The following is a 19,406-nucleotide window of genomic DNA, read 5'->3' as shown; positions in this document are numbered from 1 at the left end:
AAAAATTGTATCCCTAACCGGTTCGGCTAATTGCATGCCCTCCATGTGCCCGAGATCAATGTTTGGGATGTCAATATCGTTCAATATTTGCAACAATTGGATGTTCGCTAAAGGACTGAATTCTATCAATGGTACTTGAAATAGATAGACATTCTTTAAAGGATTCTCATCATTCCATTCACAAGCAACAACTTCGTTAGCTTTGAGAGCAAATAAGTAAACATCTTCATGAAATAACATTGATTCCACATCATCATTGTCCAACATAATTATACATATATGTTGGCGATATAAGTTCGAAGAAAAACTATATCAGAAGATCATTGACTCTTTCACATATCCGGTTTTATGAGGCATCAAAGCTATAATTTTTCTTATAGCTATATTTTTGGAGATGATTATAGATCTTCAAATAGGGTGATAAATGTTATAGTACAATACCCTAATCATTTCAAAATTTATCATTAACTGCCTACGCCAACCACACAACATATCATTCATCTAATAAAAATAGCATGCAAGAAAAGATCATACATATACACTTCATATATTCAATTAACATAACTACCTGCAACCACTTAAAAACCCCATATTCAATGCTTGTGCACAATAAATCTTAGCCTCATTACACCAACACAAAATCATTGCATATTAACTACAGGACAATAAACAACTATATATATCTATGAAAATGCTAAGCAGTAAATTCAATAACAAATATTAAATAAAACACAAAAAAACATAAAATATACATCCACATCAACAACCAAACACAAATACACAGGGAGCTATTAAATGCTCACATCTACAAACAAAAAAAAAGTTTAAAATGAAATAACACAAATATACAAAGGACTATGGAACTCACATTTCAACCTAACCTGGGAAGTCGATGCGAAGGATACCAAAACTCCATTGGAATTCAACAATTTTTTTACGAGAACCACCACAAGAGAAGAGGAAAAATGCTAAGGGATTTAGAGAAAAAAAAGGTTTGGGATTTTCAAAAAATAAACAAGAAAAAGAAACATGAAAAAATGAATTTATATATAATTTAACAAACATGCAAACGTAAGAAAAATTGCATGCCAAAAATTTGCACATATTACCCTTTATTTGCAGTTGTCCTTGAGTTGCTTATTTGAAATCATTATATTTCTATGTGAAATTCAAACTATATATGCAAAAATAGTAAAATATTTGCAAACTTAATTAGATATTTACGAAGTTTAGAGGTTTTGGGTTTAACAAGAAATTCACAGCTATGATTATGTGAACTTCACAAAAACATGTGCAGACCTAAGTGAAAGTTTGTGATGCCCAACACAAAAAACTTCTAACTATATATGCAAAAGGAAATATTTGCAAACTTAGATAATTACAAGGTTTCAAAGTTAGTCAGATTTTGAGTTTAACACCATGTTCGCAAATATTATTACGTGAATTTTGTGATGTCCACAAAAAACGTGCAGACCTTTTAATTGGAAGTTTGCAATACCCGACGAGCACAACATTCTATTGTGCAAACTTCATAAGTTTGGAACATGCGAAGGGTAAAAGGTCTAACAAAGTTGGCTATTTGCAATTTTGAACATCCGATAGATTTTTGGCAAATTGTAGTTTTTTGGAAAACACATAAATTTTTTCGTACAGTAAGGTAATTTTTCGTTTTTAAAATTTACAACTGAGACAACGCGCTTCAGATGATCAGCTAGCTGTAGAGAAAAAGGGAATACATGGTAGGCCAGCCATGCTCAACATCCAAAAAAGTTTCATAGTCGTCACATGTTCTTATCTAACCCCAGTGCAGAAGCCGAAATCGCCATTGTTGATGGCACCAAACAAACCAAATAAATGGCAAGAAAAACCACAATTACAACGGCCATCCATACCGAACCAACAGGATATCTTTACTGGCTAGGTTTATACTCCCCTAAATCCTCCCTGTTATTTAACATATTGCATGCTAGATAAAATTCTAATTCAAAACCAACAGACAAAAAAGGCCTGGATTCATAAGTCTAGCCAGCAGGTACACTCTTACGTGGTGCACAAGGGCATGAGAGAGAGAGAGAGAGAGAGAGAGAGAGAGAGGGCAAAACTTGATTTTATTGAAGGAACCCTGTCTGTACATCAATAAATTGTGGTTGGTGATTCTACACAACCAGCTTCAAATAACCCACCCTCGAGCAGCTACATTAATTATCTTCCAACGAACCAATTTCAAAAATTGGATTAGAGCAGAGACTGCAATAAAAAAATAAAAAAAGAAAAAAATATCTACATTAATTAGCAGACTCAGATCACATCCGGTGGCTCTTTCAAAAATGTTTTCCCGCATGCTATAATGAAAAATTCCGTGCAGTCCATTCAGACAACCGCCGCATTTTGCCTGACATCTCAGCACTCGTGCCAAAATATGCTTGAGCATTAGACAGCATTACAGTGAGATCATGCTTGAATGCCTCTATACCGCGGTAGTAGCCATTTTCTAGCCTTGTTTTGATCAAGTCAAAAGAAAGTGGAACAGGGAACCTGTGCAATATCAAATACTAGCTTAAAGGCTTTATAAATATCCAGTTTCAACTTTTAATTCCCACACAAATAATGAACACAAACAGATGCGCTAGTTCTTTACCCCAAGTTTTGTTCCAATACAATCACAAGCTTTGAAGTCAATTATCAACAACTTGTTTATTTTAATAAATTCACGAAAAAGTACTAATTGACTAATCATTTTTCAAGAAAGCTTTCCAAACAGAACAGAATCAGGAAGCAAAATATACAATTGAAGTCCTATGCTAACATGAAGATAATTACGCACGGTGTTTATATTTCGAGTTTAATTCCTTCCTAAGCATGCCAGGTGCCACCTATTGTTGTTGCATGTTCGCATGCATAAGGGGTATGGTTCCTAAAACATTCCCGTACACTAACTTCGAAGTGTCTAATATCATCACTGGAAAAAAGCAGATTTTATAACCAAAATTTCAGCATGGTTGCTTCGTGTTTTCATCCTAGATTCAGTCGTGACATCTAGATAGTTCCAATACTAACCACAGTATATATATATATATACTTTTTATAGGCAACATAACAGATTTGACAAATAAATCATTTCAATTTTTAAAGTAGATTTTTGAAGGTCACTGCTTGCTTATACTTCTTCCATATGTTCATGTAAAGTCCTGCTGTAGTTTCATGATGGATGCAACACATTCAAATAAGTGTCCAACTCGAAAGTCAAAGGGATTAAAGTTTGCCTTCTGTGCAGCCTGCACCACTTTCTCAAGTAGCACAGAAGTACAAGCAACATCAACACTTGGCCCTAAGGCTTTGTACAAGTGTTTCGCCATGCCTCCCTCAAGGCTACTCTGTTAAAATAGCCCATTGCAACACACAAGGGTCAGGATCACCTCCTTTATCCACGAACTAGTCCTTAACACTGTCTGTGTGGCCCAGTGCATGCCCAAGTCTTCCTACACACAGCCATCATGCCTTCAACAACTCAGCCCAGAACCCTGCCAAGCTCTGAGAACCCCGCCCATCTCCGGCCTCTGCATGAGTGTTGCTTGTAATTCAAGTTGAGTGCCTACAGTGACTGCACTGCCGGCCACCCGCCTCAGCCTATGCATATGCTTTTCTTGTGCTGCACAGCCAGGCCTCCAGACTTAGCCTGTGCATGCCTGTAGCTTGCAAAGCAAGGCCAGCCTCTAGCCTTTGTGAATTAGAAATTTTGTATGCATTTTTTTTGTGAATTAGCAAACAATTATCACCTTAAAAGCTATGATACTGGTAGAATGATAACTGCAATAGATGTTTTTCAACATATAAGTTCTATTTGTCCCATCTAGTGGATGAGAAAAGGATAATCATGTGCAACTTGGTTTTCAACTTCCACTTATTGAGGAATGTAATAATTGTATTACTGAGATTTGTACTACCCTTTTTGTCAAGTGTATATGTTTATTCTATAGGGTTACTCTTGTAATTCAGACATAGGCCCATAGTCAACCATATTTTTCTTTTAGTGTCGTCAAAAGGGGGTGTCCCCATATATGTTGTAACCCTATTCTTTTGTGTTTAATGAAGTCTATTTGCTTTTGCCTCTCATCTTTCTTCTTGTAACTGTGTATACGGTATTAAAGCCATTTTACAACAGGAAGAAGACATTCGAGAGGAGACTTTGATGACTTCATGCAGTAGAGAAGAAGCTGTGACTGCAACTCTCATGGAGGTCTGCTGATGTCATCTCCAACTGGAACGCCTGAGCAGTCTTCGTGAGGTTTATCTAGTTTGTGTTGGGGATTTTGTAGAGCATGTTTTTAGGAGACTATAGAATCAAATCTTGTTCTGATCGGATTAATTTTGGATTTTCTATGAATTTTCTTCCATTTTCTAGATTGAGATACAAGTTTCTGGACTGTTAGAAATTCATAGTCTGTGTTTTTGGACCATTTGAGGGCCAAAATTAGCATTATCTGGGTCATTTTTGATGAAAAATGATATGAAATCAGGTTTGCTGCTACTTAAGATATTTTGGGAGTTTTATTGATTCTTTTGACTGGTACATAGAGGCGGTAATGCAGTTTTTTATGTATACCTCTATCGGCTGTGATATTGGGGTATAGTTTTGTGCTGAGAATCTGGATATAGAGTTATTTAAATGTCATTGTGTATCTGGGCTATGATATGCATCTGATTTGAGGGAGTTTTATTGTTTTGACTGGTACATAGAGGCGGTAATGCAGTTTTTGATGTATACCTCTATCGGCTGTGATATTGTGGTATAGTTTTGTGTTGAGCATCTGGGTATAGGGCTGTTTACATGTCTTTGTGTATATGCATCTGATTTGAGGTGTGTGTTAAGCACTTCTTATCCTGCTAGGAGGTGATTGTCTAGTCCGTCTTGCTAACTAAGACATTTGGGTTAAATATTTGTGCTATGATACTTTCATATATACAACATATTTTTGTATCGCTTGTGTTGTGTTTGTTGGCTTTGTGCAGCTTTGAACTGTAGCATGAGTACGGAGAAAGGAGATCCTACACAATTCACTCCAGTGAAGCTTGATGGGACCAATTATGGATTCTAGTATGATTTCATGAGAGTGATTGATGGAAAGGGGTTGGGAGGATATCTCAATAGGACTAGTGTGAATCTCAATGAGTGTGACCCAAATTATGACTCCTTGATAAAGGAGTGACAAATGAATAATGCTAAAGTAAAATCCTAGATTCTTGACTCGGTAGAGCGAAACATTGCTATGAATATTTCTAAGTTCCAAGAATCCAAGAATGCATGCGGCTATTTGAAGCAGGTATATATCTAAGAAAACTGGGCAAGGTAGTATCAACTAATGCAATATTTGAGGTCTCTAAGGCAAGAAAGCAAACCTGTACAAGACTTTCATTTGGAGATGCAACAATTACAGGACTCTTGCATTGATAGAGTAACAAAAAGTGTGATAAGTGTCAAGATTGCAACACAGGTATGGATATTGAAATTCAGTCTAAGAAAACTGTGATAATGATAGAGTTTCTTATGGGACTCGGTACTGAGTTTGATAATGTAAGGAGTGCTATAATTCATAGGACTTTTCTTCCTCTTGTCACTCAAGCTCTCTCTGAGTTTATTGTTGAAGAAATCAAGATGACGTCACTTCAGTCCTATCCAGCTGGTGACGCAATTGTAGTTGTGTTTAAGCAGGCAGATAATTATGATGGTGCTAAGTCCGAGACACCTAAGTTTGATATGAGTAGAGTTAGGTGCCATTACTGCAAATAGTTGAGCCAAATGAAGAAGACTTACCCAATATTGAAGAGGAAAAGTGCGAGAATGGGTGGAAGTGCATCATTTTCTAGTGATGTGAGTGGTGAGAAGACCACCGAAAAGGATGAACATAATGTGTCGACAAACGTGACCTCTTCCATTTCTGATGCTCAGTCCTCTGTTCACTCTAGGCTAGACCAACTACAACAGCGGATTCAATAGATTTTCGCTTTGTCAACTTCTATTGTTGCGGCTACTCCTTTGGGCACCTCTGGTTGTACTTTTGCAGGTATCGTTGATAGATTCACCAGCATCATCTTATATGATTGTTAATGGGTGGAAGTGCATCATTTTCTAGTGATGTGAGTGGTGAGAAGACCACCGAAAAGGATGAACATAATGTGTCGACAAACGTGACCTCTTCCATTTCTGATGCTCAGTCCTCTGTTCACTCTAGGCTAGACCAACTACAACAGCGGATTCAATAGATTTTCGCTTTGTCAACTTCTATTGTTGCGGCTACTCCTTTGGGCACCTCTGGTTGTACTTTTGCAGGTATCGTTGATAGATTCACCAGCATCATCTTATATGATTGTTAATGAGTCTATATTATCCAATTACAAACCATGTTGTGGTGCTTTTTGCATTGTAGATGGCTCCCTTATGAATGTTTCTAAAGTTGGTTCAGTTATTCTTGATTTCAGTCCCAGTGAAAAGCAAAATGTTCCTGAAATCTTTTAAGTTACATCTCTTGCAATGAATTTGATTTTTGTTGGTCAAATTACTCAATACAATTAAGATGTGGTTTTCACCCCTGATTGGTATTTTGCGCAAGATCGGTCACCAGGGAAGAAGATTGGGACTGAGCATAAGCGAGACCATCTTTACTTCCTTGATCAGTTGGACCAAAGATAATGTGGGTGTTGTAGTTTTGGAGTCATCTGTCTTGTGGCACTAACGGTTGGGTCATGTGTCTATTTCTACGTTGTAATATATATTGTCTCCTGTGGTTATGGGTAGTAGTTGTACATATGGGGTGTCGGATGAGGTCAGATGTTGTGAGATGTAGGTTGTCGAAGGGTCATGCTCTTTTATTTAGCCTTAGAGAAGTTGAGTTTGTTTGTTTTTTTGACCTTGTTTATTCTGATGTTTGGAGTCCCTCCCATGTGGTGTCCAAAGGAGGGTCCATGTATTTTGTGACATTTATTGATGACTATACAAAATATACATGGATATATTTTATGAAAAGCAAGAGTGAATTGTTAGATATCTTTAAGAAATTTTGTGTTTATATTGAGACAACATTTGCAGTTAAGGTGAAGATTTTTCATCCAGATTCAGTGCATAATATGTGTGAATTCTTATTGGAGAAAGGGATGGTACATCAGAGACTCTGTCCATATACAACATAGCAAAATGGGGCTGCTGAAAGAAAGAATAAACATATACTGGAAACTGCAAGAGCATTATTATCTAATAGTGGGATTCCAAAAGAGTTGTGGGCTGAGGCTGTCGGAGTAGCAATATATTTGATAAATAGAATGCCATCAAGAGTTATTGGAAGGGTTTCACTATATAAAAAGTTGTTTGGTAGGGAACCTAACTATGGTTTGTTAAGAGTTTTTGACAATACTTCCTTTGTTCTTGTTCCTCCTCTAAAAAGAGATAAATTGTCTTCTAGGACTATCAAGTGTTGCTTTATTGGATATCCCTAAGAGCGAAAAGGATATATATGATTTGATCTTGTGGGTAAGAAGGTTTGGACTTCTAGGAATGTAGAGTTCTTGGAGCACATGCAATATGACAATGGTGATCACCAAATTAAGAGTTCTGAGTCTACTTTCTCATTCTTAGTACCTTTCCCAGATGATCCAAAGAAAGATAAGGATAAAGAGTGGATTATCTACAATAGAAGGCTATGTCACGTAGACACGACAACCAGGCATCCGTACCAGTGTCGACACGGGCCGACACTGATACCAGACGCAGCACGGGTACGTGCTGGTCCGGATCGGGTCGAGTCCAACCTCCACCCAACCCATTTTTTTTTGTTTTTTTAGCCATCCATGAAAGGCAGGGGAGGAAGAAGAAGAAAAAAGAGGAGGAAGAAGAAAAAGAAAGAGGAAGATGAATAGGAGGAAGAAGAAAAAGGAGAAGAGAAAGAAAAAAAAGAAACATGAGAAGGAAGAAAAAGATGAAAGAGAAAGTGAAAGAGGAAGAGGAGTAGAAGGAAGAAGAGGACGAAAGAGAAAGAGAAAGAGAAAGAGGAAGAGGGGTAGAAGGAAGAAGAAGACGAACGAGGAAGAGGAAGAGGAAGAGGAGAAGGAAGAAGAGGACGAAAGAGGAAGAGGAAGAGGAGAAGAAGAGGACGAAAGAGGAACACAAACAGAGAGGGGGGGGGGAGCATACATCTGCTTCCTGCAACAATCCGAGAGAGAGAGGGGAAAGGGCGCACCTCCTCCTCTTCTTCTTCCTGAAACAATCCGAGAGAAAGAGCAAAAAAGGGGGAAGGGGCTCACATTTCCCTTTTATTTCCCCCTTTATAAGAGATATATATCCTTTTCGTATCATTGCACATTGGGAGTTGGGACTAGGGGAACAATCTCCTGATACTATCACGATAACACTGTGGACTCGAATCCTCCAAAATGTAGGAAAAAAGAGGCTTCTCTGCTTTACAATTCTAAACTAACATAGGAAGATATTTTCAGCTACCAAGAGAACAAACAAAATCATATAATCAAATAAATTCCACATTCATACAAATATATGCTTCCTGAAATTTGTCTGCACCCTGAGGGAGCATATACACACCACAGCAATATTAACAAAAGAAGCTAACTATATTTGTACATTAAAAGTCACACTCTTTTTCAACAAATAATTGTTATAGTATATAAAACAAACGTCAAAGCATTCTAGTCTATAAACCCAATTAACAAAGAATTCTATGCATCTAAAAGCAGGGAGTTTCATGCAACATGTCTTGAATAAATGGGGAGTACCTGTTTAGGAAATCAGACTTCATTGCAACTTGTTGCAACTTGTGAAGTCCATAATGGTCCTGCAATTTAAGAAATTTGGAGGGTTTAGTAATGAATAACCATTGAAAAAGATTTCAAAATCGAATTACATGTATGAAGCATCTAGCAAATTAAACCTGGTTTTTACTTGATATCTGCTCAATTTCATGAAAAGAAGAAAGCAGCTTTCTTCTGCTTCTGCCATCGATCTGTGGATGTTCCCATTGAGGGCCATTGGGATCATGTAGTTCCCAGGGGCTATGAAGGTGCTGGCCTGATGAATCACTCTTGTACTGAATAATACATCTTTCCCATGGACTGTCAGGAAACTCTGTTGATTTTGGTTTTACAGCTAAAATCCTCCCTTCCCACCAACTGCCATCTTCACACCCTTCGCTCCTCCACCAGACCTGACATTTATCCCTGTGTGTCCAGTTTCTAGACATGGCAGCATCAAAACGTGATTTTTCAACAAGAAAATCAGGGAAATCGGTCAGCTCTGGCAAAGTCAACCTAAAGGTTTTCCCAAAGAAGTTGGATGAAGGGTCATTGAACTCAAGACAAAGTTTGCAACAACTTTCGCCTGACCCAGGAAGAGAAGAATATTCCAGCTCTCCAACTCTGCAAAATTCAATGGCCCTTAAATTTTTGTAAAACCTCCATGGTGCTGCGTCTTGCAAACGGCACAATTCCAAGAACTCTTGATGGCCCTGAACAAAGTTCATCCCGGATTTAAATACCCAATAAATAAAAAAAGTATAGAAACAAAAAGAACATGTTACATAAGGAGCAAAATCATCCATTATGAATATGGTACCTGCCGTAAGTATGCAACTTCATCACCTTTCTGGGGAATATAACGATAACCACCCTCATATTTTGACAGCGTTAACCATGATTGCTTCCTAGCTGGCTGATATGCCCTTCTCCTATCAGACAAACTCTGCTCACCACCATAGAAGATTCCCCTCCTGCTTCTAGTGGATCTTAAGCCAACATTTATCCGTGAACTTGGTTTGTGTTCATCATGCAAAAATTTCTCATGAGTCTCAAAGCCTGAATCGTGCATGCTCCTCTCCTTTTCTGAAAAGCCATGCCCTTCCCTGGCCTTCACATCACTGACCACAGAGCCCTTGTTAGAAAACCTGACAGATGCTATCCCCATGGACTGTGTCTTGTAATAATCAGCAGTTGCTGCTGAAGATCCCCTCATGTCTTGATTATGATTTTTGGCATTTGAAGTAATTTCTTCCATGCATGAAACATTTTCCAACTCCGGATCTGTTTTAATCTGTGAAGACTTCGACCTTTTATAAACAGAAGCATACATCTTTTTATGCCCGTCTGGACTTAAACTCCTAGAATCATGTGAAACAGATGTCCCAGGGTGTTCATCAATTTTACACCGAATCCCTGCAATATTATTCCATTCTTCATGGGATAGGTTAGGTTCACTAGCACTATCACCTTCTCCTCTAACAGCAAATATTTCATCCTCATTCCTCTTGATGGGACTTTCAGGTGGAATCATATTATCAGGATCTTTCCAATCCCCACTTACAGACCTCAGCTTTGAAGATGAGTCACAGGATTCCCTTGTTCTTTGTCTTGTTTTTATCTTTAGCTTGCAACTAATAGTACGCTTGCTTCCATTAAGTTCAACATGCTGAATATTATTGTTTTTGTACTTACTTTCATCATATTTGTCGTTACATTCTATAAGCTTGCCAGTCATTTCAAATGGCTCAGGGGCATCTCCAGAACTCAACTCATTGTCTTTGATAGATGTGGTTTGGTCCAGGAAATTCTCATCAGTATGCAATATTGTCTCAGTTCCTGTCCCACAAGCAACATCAGCTGTGTGATAATCATCGCCACAGTTCTTCTGTGTCGAGAACCTATTCTCCATCATGGAGTGCCAAGAATGTCCTGGAGTCTGCATTTTATGCTTTTCATGAGGCCTCCTAGAAGTAGAAACCTCAAACTGTTCCTTCCTATGCAACTTAGCACCTTGCATGACCATACCGGTTTCTTTCTCTACATGTGGAGATGTTCTTCCACATTCATCTGAAATCAAGCAATCAACATGAACAGATTTTGGTTGGAAACTGGCATTATTTTCAGGTTTGTCAGTAATGTCAACCCCCCCATTTGATGATGGCCATGGATCTATTGCTAAGGCATCCCCCAGACGCATACGCTTCATTGTTCGTGCCTTCACTTCTCCCCATCTGATTTTGCTGTCCTTGTGCCCTGTAAAAGCATGATGATCTATCTTTTCAAAAACCTCATCATCTTGAGGTGCACGGACACCACTATTTTCAGAAAAGACGGTATCAACCATATTATCAACTGGGCGTTTTGAATTAAATATCCTTTTGCTTGAGGATCCAACCTGTGGATCATGCCCTTGAGAATTTGGTTCAGTTTCTTTCAGATCTCTTATATTGGAAGCTCCAGAAAGTGAAGATATTCTGTTACCATGACCATCAGAGACAGTGTTCGTGCCTTCTGAAGCAATGAGCTTCTTTGAATCGCGAAGAGGAAATTTGACAACCAATCTCTTCCTGTTTCCAGCTTTCATTTGAGATTCATGTTCATGAGGTTTAATATCTGTGGACTCCGACAGTGAAACACCATTTTCATGGATAAGTCTCTGACTGGAATGATGCATTAATTTACCTGATTCATTGCTTAAAATATTTGAATCAGCCTTTACTGTTTCATCATCCATTGACTCACTCTCTGCATCATCATCATCTGCTCCATCAGAAGATAGTCCACCAATTCGAGAGAAAAGATTAAGAGCATTACGCGCAGCAACTCTCTGTGGTCTGGATGACTTTACAGTGCGACGTTTCCTCCTAGAGGTTGATTGGCCATTTCTTCGCTTCTTAGATTTGCTACTCTGGGCAACAGTGCCATCATTTTCATCCAAGTTTCGCCTCTTAACTCGCCTACCAAAAGATGTAATGAACTCCACCTGCAGATTTTGGAGGTGAGAAAAACAAATTCAGCAGTTCAGAGAAAAGATACACATATAATGATCAAACAGACACCAACCTCTTTTCTGTGTTTCTTCCGCTTGGATCTCCGAAGATGTTCACCATTAGGAGCCTCTCCTCCACTGTCCTCTGCACTACAAAGTGAATTTTCAGAAGAACTGACACTTATACTACCACGTTCCCCTTCACTAGAATATTCATCTGTCACGTTATACTCTGAACCAGTATCATCACTCTGGATATCATTGTCCTGTTCCCAGTCTATAACATCTGCAAATTCTGTTGGTTGTTCAAGCCATCTGTCCAAATCCCCATCCAAATGTACTTGGGGAAAGTGCATACGGTAATCTTGGATACCGAGGTTGCTAAAATCTACAGGACCAACTGCTAGGCTTACAGAAGGAGGGCGCCATTCAATCCCCAGAGCACCCAAACGCCGCTGCTGATACATGCTTTGATAAGGATCAGGGTAAGGAATCAAACCTGCCATTACCAATTGCACAACACTAAAGCCATTGAAGAACGCAACAATTTTTCAAAAGAAAAATAAAGGGTACAGTATATAACACCAACAAAACATACTGTAATCACAGAGGAGATCTTGCATGTTTCTTCGGTATGGTTGTAGCTGGGTCTCCTACATAAAAAGCAGAAGCAAATAATTTATCTGTAATATCTGGTGATTCATGATAACCGAAACGTGTTTGCTTGCATCCTACAGGCAGGCAGTACTGGATATCAGGGCCAGCCACAAGATCAAAACTGTAGAGAGATGATAACTAAGCTCATAAACATGTAATTAGTTTAGAAACTTAGGCACTTTAATTTGCTGAACACCAATTTAATCAACCAGCAAAACTTTTTTTCTTTACGAACTTTGGAGAAAAGGATTCTAAAGATGCATTATTCAGTAGTTAAGAATATGTAAACGGGAAGTATACACGTTAAATATTGTTAACTGGGTGAATTAAAATTAGTGATCACTTGGAGTTACATTGGACATGATGGGAGCAAATTGCTCCTCCGAAGGAAATGGGTGAATTGGGTGTGAGGAAATTCGACTTATAAGTCTTTTCTTATAAGGATTGAGTGTAGGTGCTAACAAAAGTTAGGTGCCCACGGCAAGTGAATGGGGGTTTCTGGGGTGTTTTTCACAAATCTGACCTTGTAGATGTGCTCAGCATGATTGATTTGCTAGGAAATGACACTTGGATTGTGCTGTTTTGATTAAAAAGCATGATTTTAAAGCCTTGAATATTTATGAAAATTTTAGAGTGTTGATTTTCAAACCTTATTAAAACCTGCTCACATGTCGGAATCAGACGATCCAAGAGTCAATTCATATAAAATCAAGCATGTAGAACACACAAGGTCATAACTGAGAAAAGCATAAAAAACACCCCTAAAAGCCCCGGACAGTCTGCTAGGCACGGATCAGTGTAGACAGCTACACCCGACTCTTATAAAATGGTGGTGCTTATCATCTTAAGGAGATAGATGGTCCATCGCTGTTTAAAACCAAATACCAATGGTTAGTTAGCCTATAAGGTGAGATAGCCCAAGATGGAATTCAGTGTGCCATATTTGGAAAGGATGGGTAGAGGTATTAGAGTAACTTAAAGACAGAATCAAGATTAAGTTGGGGAGTGTTGTGTATGCATAATTTCCTTGGCTAGATTAGGGCCCGCTAACTGCTTACCATCTCTTTTCCAGATTTCTAATAAGAAACAAGTGTGGAAGAATGTTTCTACTCATCACAAACCAAGTCGCTTAATTGGATGAGCTCGATGCAAACACTCCCAGATGCAAAGCACGTTGACAAGGCAGATGAGATAGGTTGCAATTGCAGGGGAATGGAACATTTTCAACTAATTATTGCTAATCTCTCCTTCTGCCAACCTTAGATTCTTTTCCTAAAAACATTTCGAGGTGGCATGAGGTGGTCTTGTTATGCTCGACCACCTTGGCATCATAGAATTGCTCAAAAGGAATTACGGTTCAGAGGTCGGTGATCCATTGCCCGGTGGTACATTTGGCATGATAGGTACTGCCAGATCTTTGAAGGTTCATTTAGCAGCCCATAGTTTATTTACTTGAACATAAAACATTCACTCTGATTAAGTACGAAAGAGTTACGAAAGGATCAAGATCTGAAATGTCTTGGGTCTAATAGAATTCATTCTTTCGAGGGTTTACACTTCTCTATGCAATTGGGACACAGATTCATCTCATTATGTTCTTTTTTGTGATAGGTTTTATTTTCCTAATTCTGTTATTTTTGTTGCCTCCTGGGTTCTTTATTTTCAAAGAAAATTTCAGTAAAAAAATCTACAGAGATTATACAGATTGCCAGGAAGAAAAAGAAATCAATAAGCATGTTGTAATTTGCGAGTGACGTCCATCATGGAAACCCTGCTATAACATGGAAGAAGGTTACCACGACAACCAAAATACTACCTACTACCTACAACCCACCACCACCAACATAATTCTGCTATTGAAATGTATTGAAAACCAAACTCAAACCGTAAAGAAGCATAAGAGGAGAAGAAAATAAGGGAAAATTAGGAAGACCTGACCAATACCACTGCACGGCAAGTCAGCCTGAACCCCACAGATAAGTTATGTAACACGGACGCTTCTAACAGGGCACCACACCCGCATTGCACCCATGCAGATGCGACACTTGGACACGACTTCCTTTGTGTCAGGTGAAGTCAACTGTCAACCACACTGAAGTCCACTTCTGTCCAAAAGTAGATTCAGTTAACCCTAACCAAGTCCAGTTATATATATATATATATATATATATATATATATATATATGCACCTCCGCACCAATGTGGTGATATTTTTTATTGATGAAGAATAGCAATTGTAGATTGTTAATTTGATTTATTGCATGAATTTATGCATGATGAATTGATGATATGATAATTGTTTTTATTTCATTAGTGTTAACTTAAAATTGTTATATATATATATATATATATATATATATATATATATATATATATATATATATATATATATATATATATATATATATATATATATATATATGCCGCATCACTGTATCCGCACCTGCACCTATGTGACATAGCAGACAAGCTATCGGAAGCCTGCCTGCCGACAAATCAACCGTTCTAGCATATTCATGTGACTTCAGAGATGCATGATTCTAAGGCATTGTCCACCCTTGGAGATGGTGAATATTACTTAATTTCCCTCTTGAGAGATTGGTTTTTCCTTTTCCTTTATTTCTATTAACTTAACCAGCCAACTTTCATCCAAAATTGAGATCAACCAATAGAGCATTTGTTAAAAGTTCTCACCGATCCTTTGACAGCAGTGCCTCTAATACTAAAGATTGAAATAAAACTTATTTCTCATCACGTGAAAGCAAAAAATACTAGATGATATAACATTAGCAACAAAGCCTTTTCTTTTTCTCTTTGTTTTTTCTTTTTCCTGATTTAGACTGTCATCTAGAAAGTCAAGCAAAAGCTTTAACAACAAAAGGATACCTGATCCAAAACATTTCCATTTGTGTCTTGGATAAGTGGTCGATAATCTCCAAGAAAAAACTGTGGAAAATTACAAACAGAAGGAAGTCAGCAGAATTTTATCTATTTTACTTAAAGCAAAGAATCTAGCAGTGACCAAATACCTGGTCATACTTAGCATCCTTCTGGGACTCCCCTTGTCCAGTTGCTAGTATATATATCTGCCCAACCTCATCTGAAAGCACTATCGATGTACCATCCCTACATTAAACAGTAAAGACATGCAAATACCAGATCATGCACCCTGAGAAGCATTGATTAAGACAGTAACAACTGATGGAAGGAATAATCTAATACAATAATCAATGGCAAATGGGACCTGGGTTTAAGCATAACCATCAAAAGCAAGGAAAAGGCCATAATACCCTAATATAAGAAACATTTGTAGAAGACATTGAAAAAGGAAAAAAGAAAACTGAATGCCTAGAAAAGCAAGTAAACAGTATAGAACATTGTTCTAGTACAACCCAGCACCACAAGTAATCGAGGTTCATTAACATTCAACAGAAATACACAACCAAATATTCCATATTCAAGCAAAGAAGAACCATTGGGAAGTGCTCCCAACAGCTAACAGCTCTATTTCAAGAGCATTATATGGACTATAATGCCCTTGACAAAAAGAATAAATTACAAAAATAATAAAAACCTAAAGTGCCCCTAAAAGTAATATAAAGGACTGTTGTACCCCCTAATGGGTACAACTTATTACAAAGCTGTAAAAGGACTAAAATACCCCTATTGGGTATTTAACTATTACAATGACAATATATATATATATATATATATATATATATATATATTAACACACACCACTAAAGAACCTGTGATTACATTTTTTCCATACCAAAGACAAAGAGCCATATTGTAATTTTGTTCGGAAAAGCTTGACTGCTTAGTTCTTGTGTAGCCCTCCTCCTTTCAACTCGTCATGTAACTACGCCGGGATGACTCATGACCTCTGACTGGATATCAAAGTTGTAATCTCTTATTTATTGGGTGAAACTGTTTATTACCAAAAAAAAAGAACCCTTGACTTAAAAAAGATCTCTTAGCTTAGTCACTAACTCCTTTTTATGTTGATCCCTTTCTTTGGCCGTATATTGTACCCCTAGACAGAGCATCTTTCAAGATTGCTTGATGTATTTATGGATTGAAGGGATGCAAAATAAGAGACGTTGAATGAGAATGAATCTGTTAGGAAAGATTTTTTAGTGATTTTTGTTGCTTGGTTAGGTAATCTTTCTACTTTATAGGAACAATACGCTATAGGGTTCCTGCATTCAATCGGTACTATGGGGATGGTCTTTATTTCTAAGAATGGAATGGCTTTCATAGAGGAGAACTGCCCCTTTCCATAAAGGTCAGGCTTGGGACCACTCTTCATTATTGATGCAATGGAGCGAAGGGATCTTTCCAAAAGAAAGAGCTAGCTTCTTTGTCAAGGAAGGCACGTGGCACACATGATTTGGACCTTTTGGACAAGAAAGACAAGAATGAATTATGAAAATCAACCAATCAACTAAGGAGAGAAAAACTCTCTTAGACATAGATGACAAGGGAGGGTAGAACATGTAGTGGAAACCAAGACGAGAGGACAGAAGCATCAGTAGATGGAACTCTGGTTTGTTTTCTTTGAAACCTTTCCTTTCCTGCTATAAGAAAGGCCACCCCTGGTTCTTGTTGCTTCGCAAAGGTTATACCTTCCTTTTTAAGCTACGTGAAATGCATAAAAGGTCAAACCTTAATGAGGCTTTCGACAAAACATGAGAAATCAAAGACAATTTTATTTAATTCCAGGGTTGTCTTCCTGATAGACAGAGACGAAAGGGACCAATCTCTCGCATCGTCCATCCAACAGAATTGATATTAGTCTATCATAAGAAGCAAACAATCTTCTTTCTATCAAGCAGAAAAGTGGGCCAATGGAATCATGCACCTTCCAGCCTCGGTATCATTCCTAATAACAACTCAAACTCAAAGGCATTGCACGAAAAAAGCATCTTTCTTGCTTGCAAATCTTTCTATAATGCAAGCTAGCTATCTTCAGCAAAGAGGAAGTGTGTGCTAGTGCACTTCAGCTTGAGAGCCTCTATTTTCTTGAGAGCTGTAGAAAGCTTAGTGCAAGTCCAATACCTTGACTTCATAAAAGCACAAGAATATCAGCCTACGAAGATATTGATCTTTCTCTCCTTTCGGTATGCAGCTCATCGAGCAAGAAATGCCCATCAACACGAAGCACTCCATGGGTGTGGGTTCTGCTTCAATGGGAGAGCTTCTTTCATAAGCAAGTCTATCTGGTTCTTTAATAGTGTAATGTCCATATTGTATACCTACTCTTGAAGCGGGCGTTGGCAAATCTTCCTAAGAAAAAAAATAGATGAAGAGCATGGAATGACGAATGAGACAGTAGTTCCACATCTATTGAACAACGAAAGCAACAGTGGCCCAACTAGCTGAAAAAGAAGGATGGCCCCAAACATGAATGTTACTGAATGAGACTCCTGCGACCATAGTCAGCGATATAAGTGATATTTTGAAAATATAGTGATAATATAGTTGTAAATTCATAAAACAATATTAAAGGCAAAATATCCCAATATTTTGAAAATATCAAAAACTATATATATATATATATATATATCACACTAACATCACCTTATTATGAGTCACCTTTTACTTCTTTACTTCTTTTCTATATCTTAGCTACACTTTTTTTCTTTATTTTATATGTTTCACTTATTTCTTTTATTATGTGTATTTTGTTATCTAAACATGCTATTTTCTAACTTTTTTCTACTAATATATTTTTTTAACTTTTTTATGCACCTAGGTTTTCCCAAGATTTATCAATTAAACCTATATTATCACGAGAAATCGCTTTGCCGAAATATAGTGGAGACCGATATTTGTGACTATGCCTGAGACTACTTAGTAGTCTCTTTCTACTTATGAAATCGATTTTTCATCTCACTCAACTATATGAGACTAAAAAGCTCAAGCTTGTTTAGCTATGCATACCTAAATGGAAGAAAAGCCGCATTTGATACATCATTTGTCATCCATCTCTTCTTGGTATCGTGATTGGAGATTGCATTCTCGAAAACATCTTTGAAATATGTGTATATATATATATATACAGAGAGAGAGAGGGTTTACCTAACATTAAAATAGTTGTATTTAACATTAGATGCATTCAACCTTTTTTAAAATGAACAAAATGCCCTTAAAAGTATTGGCATTTTTTAAATGCATGACTACTTTTTAAGGTTAAAAAAAAAAACTTTCACTTTGGATATTTAAATTTGTAGGTTTTACTTTTTACTTTTTCGAAAAAAGGAGTTTGACTTTTTATCTCCTAAATCCAAAAGACAATGCCCAAAAAGTGATTGCATTTTAAAAATTGCCATTACTTTTAAGGGCATTGTGGTCATTTTGAAAAGTTGAATGCATCTAATGTTAAATACAACTAGCTTAATGTTAGATAAACCCATATATATATATAAGAAAAATATATAGTGGTTCTAAACCATGATACCTTATGGTGGTACACACTTGTTTGTAAGGATCTAGCCACCAAATGGTAAATCTAACCGTATAGATGTGTTTAGTATGGTGTATTAAATATGTTAGAGGGGCGTAGCATCGGATGCCCTTCTCGTGCCTGGCACATCAGACCTTTTTTTTTTGAGCTAAGTTGACCTTCAGAGGCGGTCGCGACCGCCGCTAAAGGGTCTGTTTTTACAAAACAGGATGTTTCTGCTGCTGATCTTGCGCAATCAGCGTGAAAAGACATCCGAATATCATCAAACACTTTGAGTGTTTGATGATACATTCCTCTCTCTCTCTCTCTCTCTCTCTCTCTATATATATATATATATATATATATATATATATATATATATATATATATATATAGGGAAAATATATGGTGGTTCTATACCACAATACCTTATGGTGGTACACACTTGTTTGTATAATTGTATGGATCTAGCCACCAAATGCTAACCATCAGAATTGTTTTTGAGATGGTGAAGAA

General features: G+C 37.4%; 1 protein-coding gene across 2 annotated transcripts in view; it reads right to left on the bottom strand.

Annotated features, from left to right (window-relative positions):
• Window positions 1–2,093: 2,093 nt before the first annotated feature.
• Window positions 2,094–19,406, bottom strand: part of LOC149814727 (uncharacterized) — a 109,655-nt gene continuing 92,342 nt past the window's right edge. For both annotated transcript variants that reach the window (XM_089988489.1, XM_089988487.1), the window contains exons 17-24: window positions 15,472–15,568; window positions 15,329–15,388; window positions 12,384–12,438; window positions 11,860–12,284; window positions 9,614–11,779; window positions 8,934–9,506; window positions 8,779–8,837; window positions 2,094–2,535 (exon numbers count right to left, since the gene is read on the bottom strand). In XM_089988489.1, the coding sequence (XP_089844615.1) occupies window positions 2,343–2,535; window positions 8,779–8,837; window positions 8,934–9,506; window positions 9,614–11,779; window positions 11,860–12,284; window positions 12,384–12,438; window positions 15,329–15,388; window positions 15,472–15,568 (3,628 nt within the window). In that variant the 3' untranslated portion in view covers window positions 2,094–2,342. The remainder of the gene's footprint in view (window positions 2,536–8,778; window positions 8,838–8,933; window positions 9,507–9,613; window positions 11,780–11,859; window positions 12,285–12,383; window positions 12,439–15,328; window positions 15,389–15,471; window positions 15,569–19,406) is intronic.

This window comes from Nuphar pumila, chromosome 15, assembly GCF_984573655.1.
Source record: "Nuphar pumila chromosome 15, dmNupPumi1.hap1.1, whole genome shotgun sequence".
NCBI classification, from domain to species: Eukaryota; Viridiplantae; Streptophyta; class Magnoliopsida; order Nymphaeales; family Nymphaeaceae; genus Nuphar; species Nuphar pumila.
This window is presented reverse-complemented; position numbering and strand designations above follow the sequence as displayed.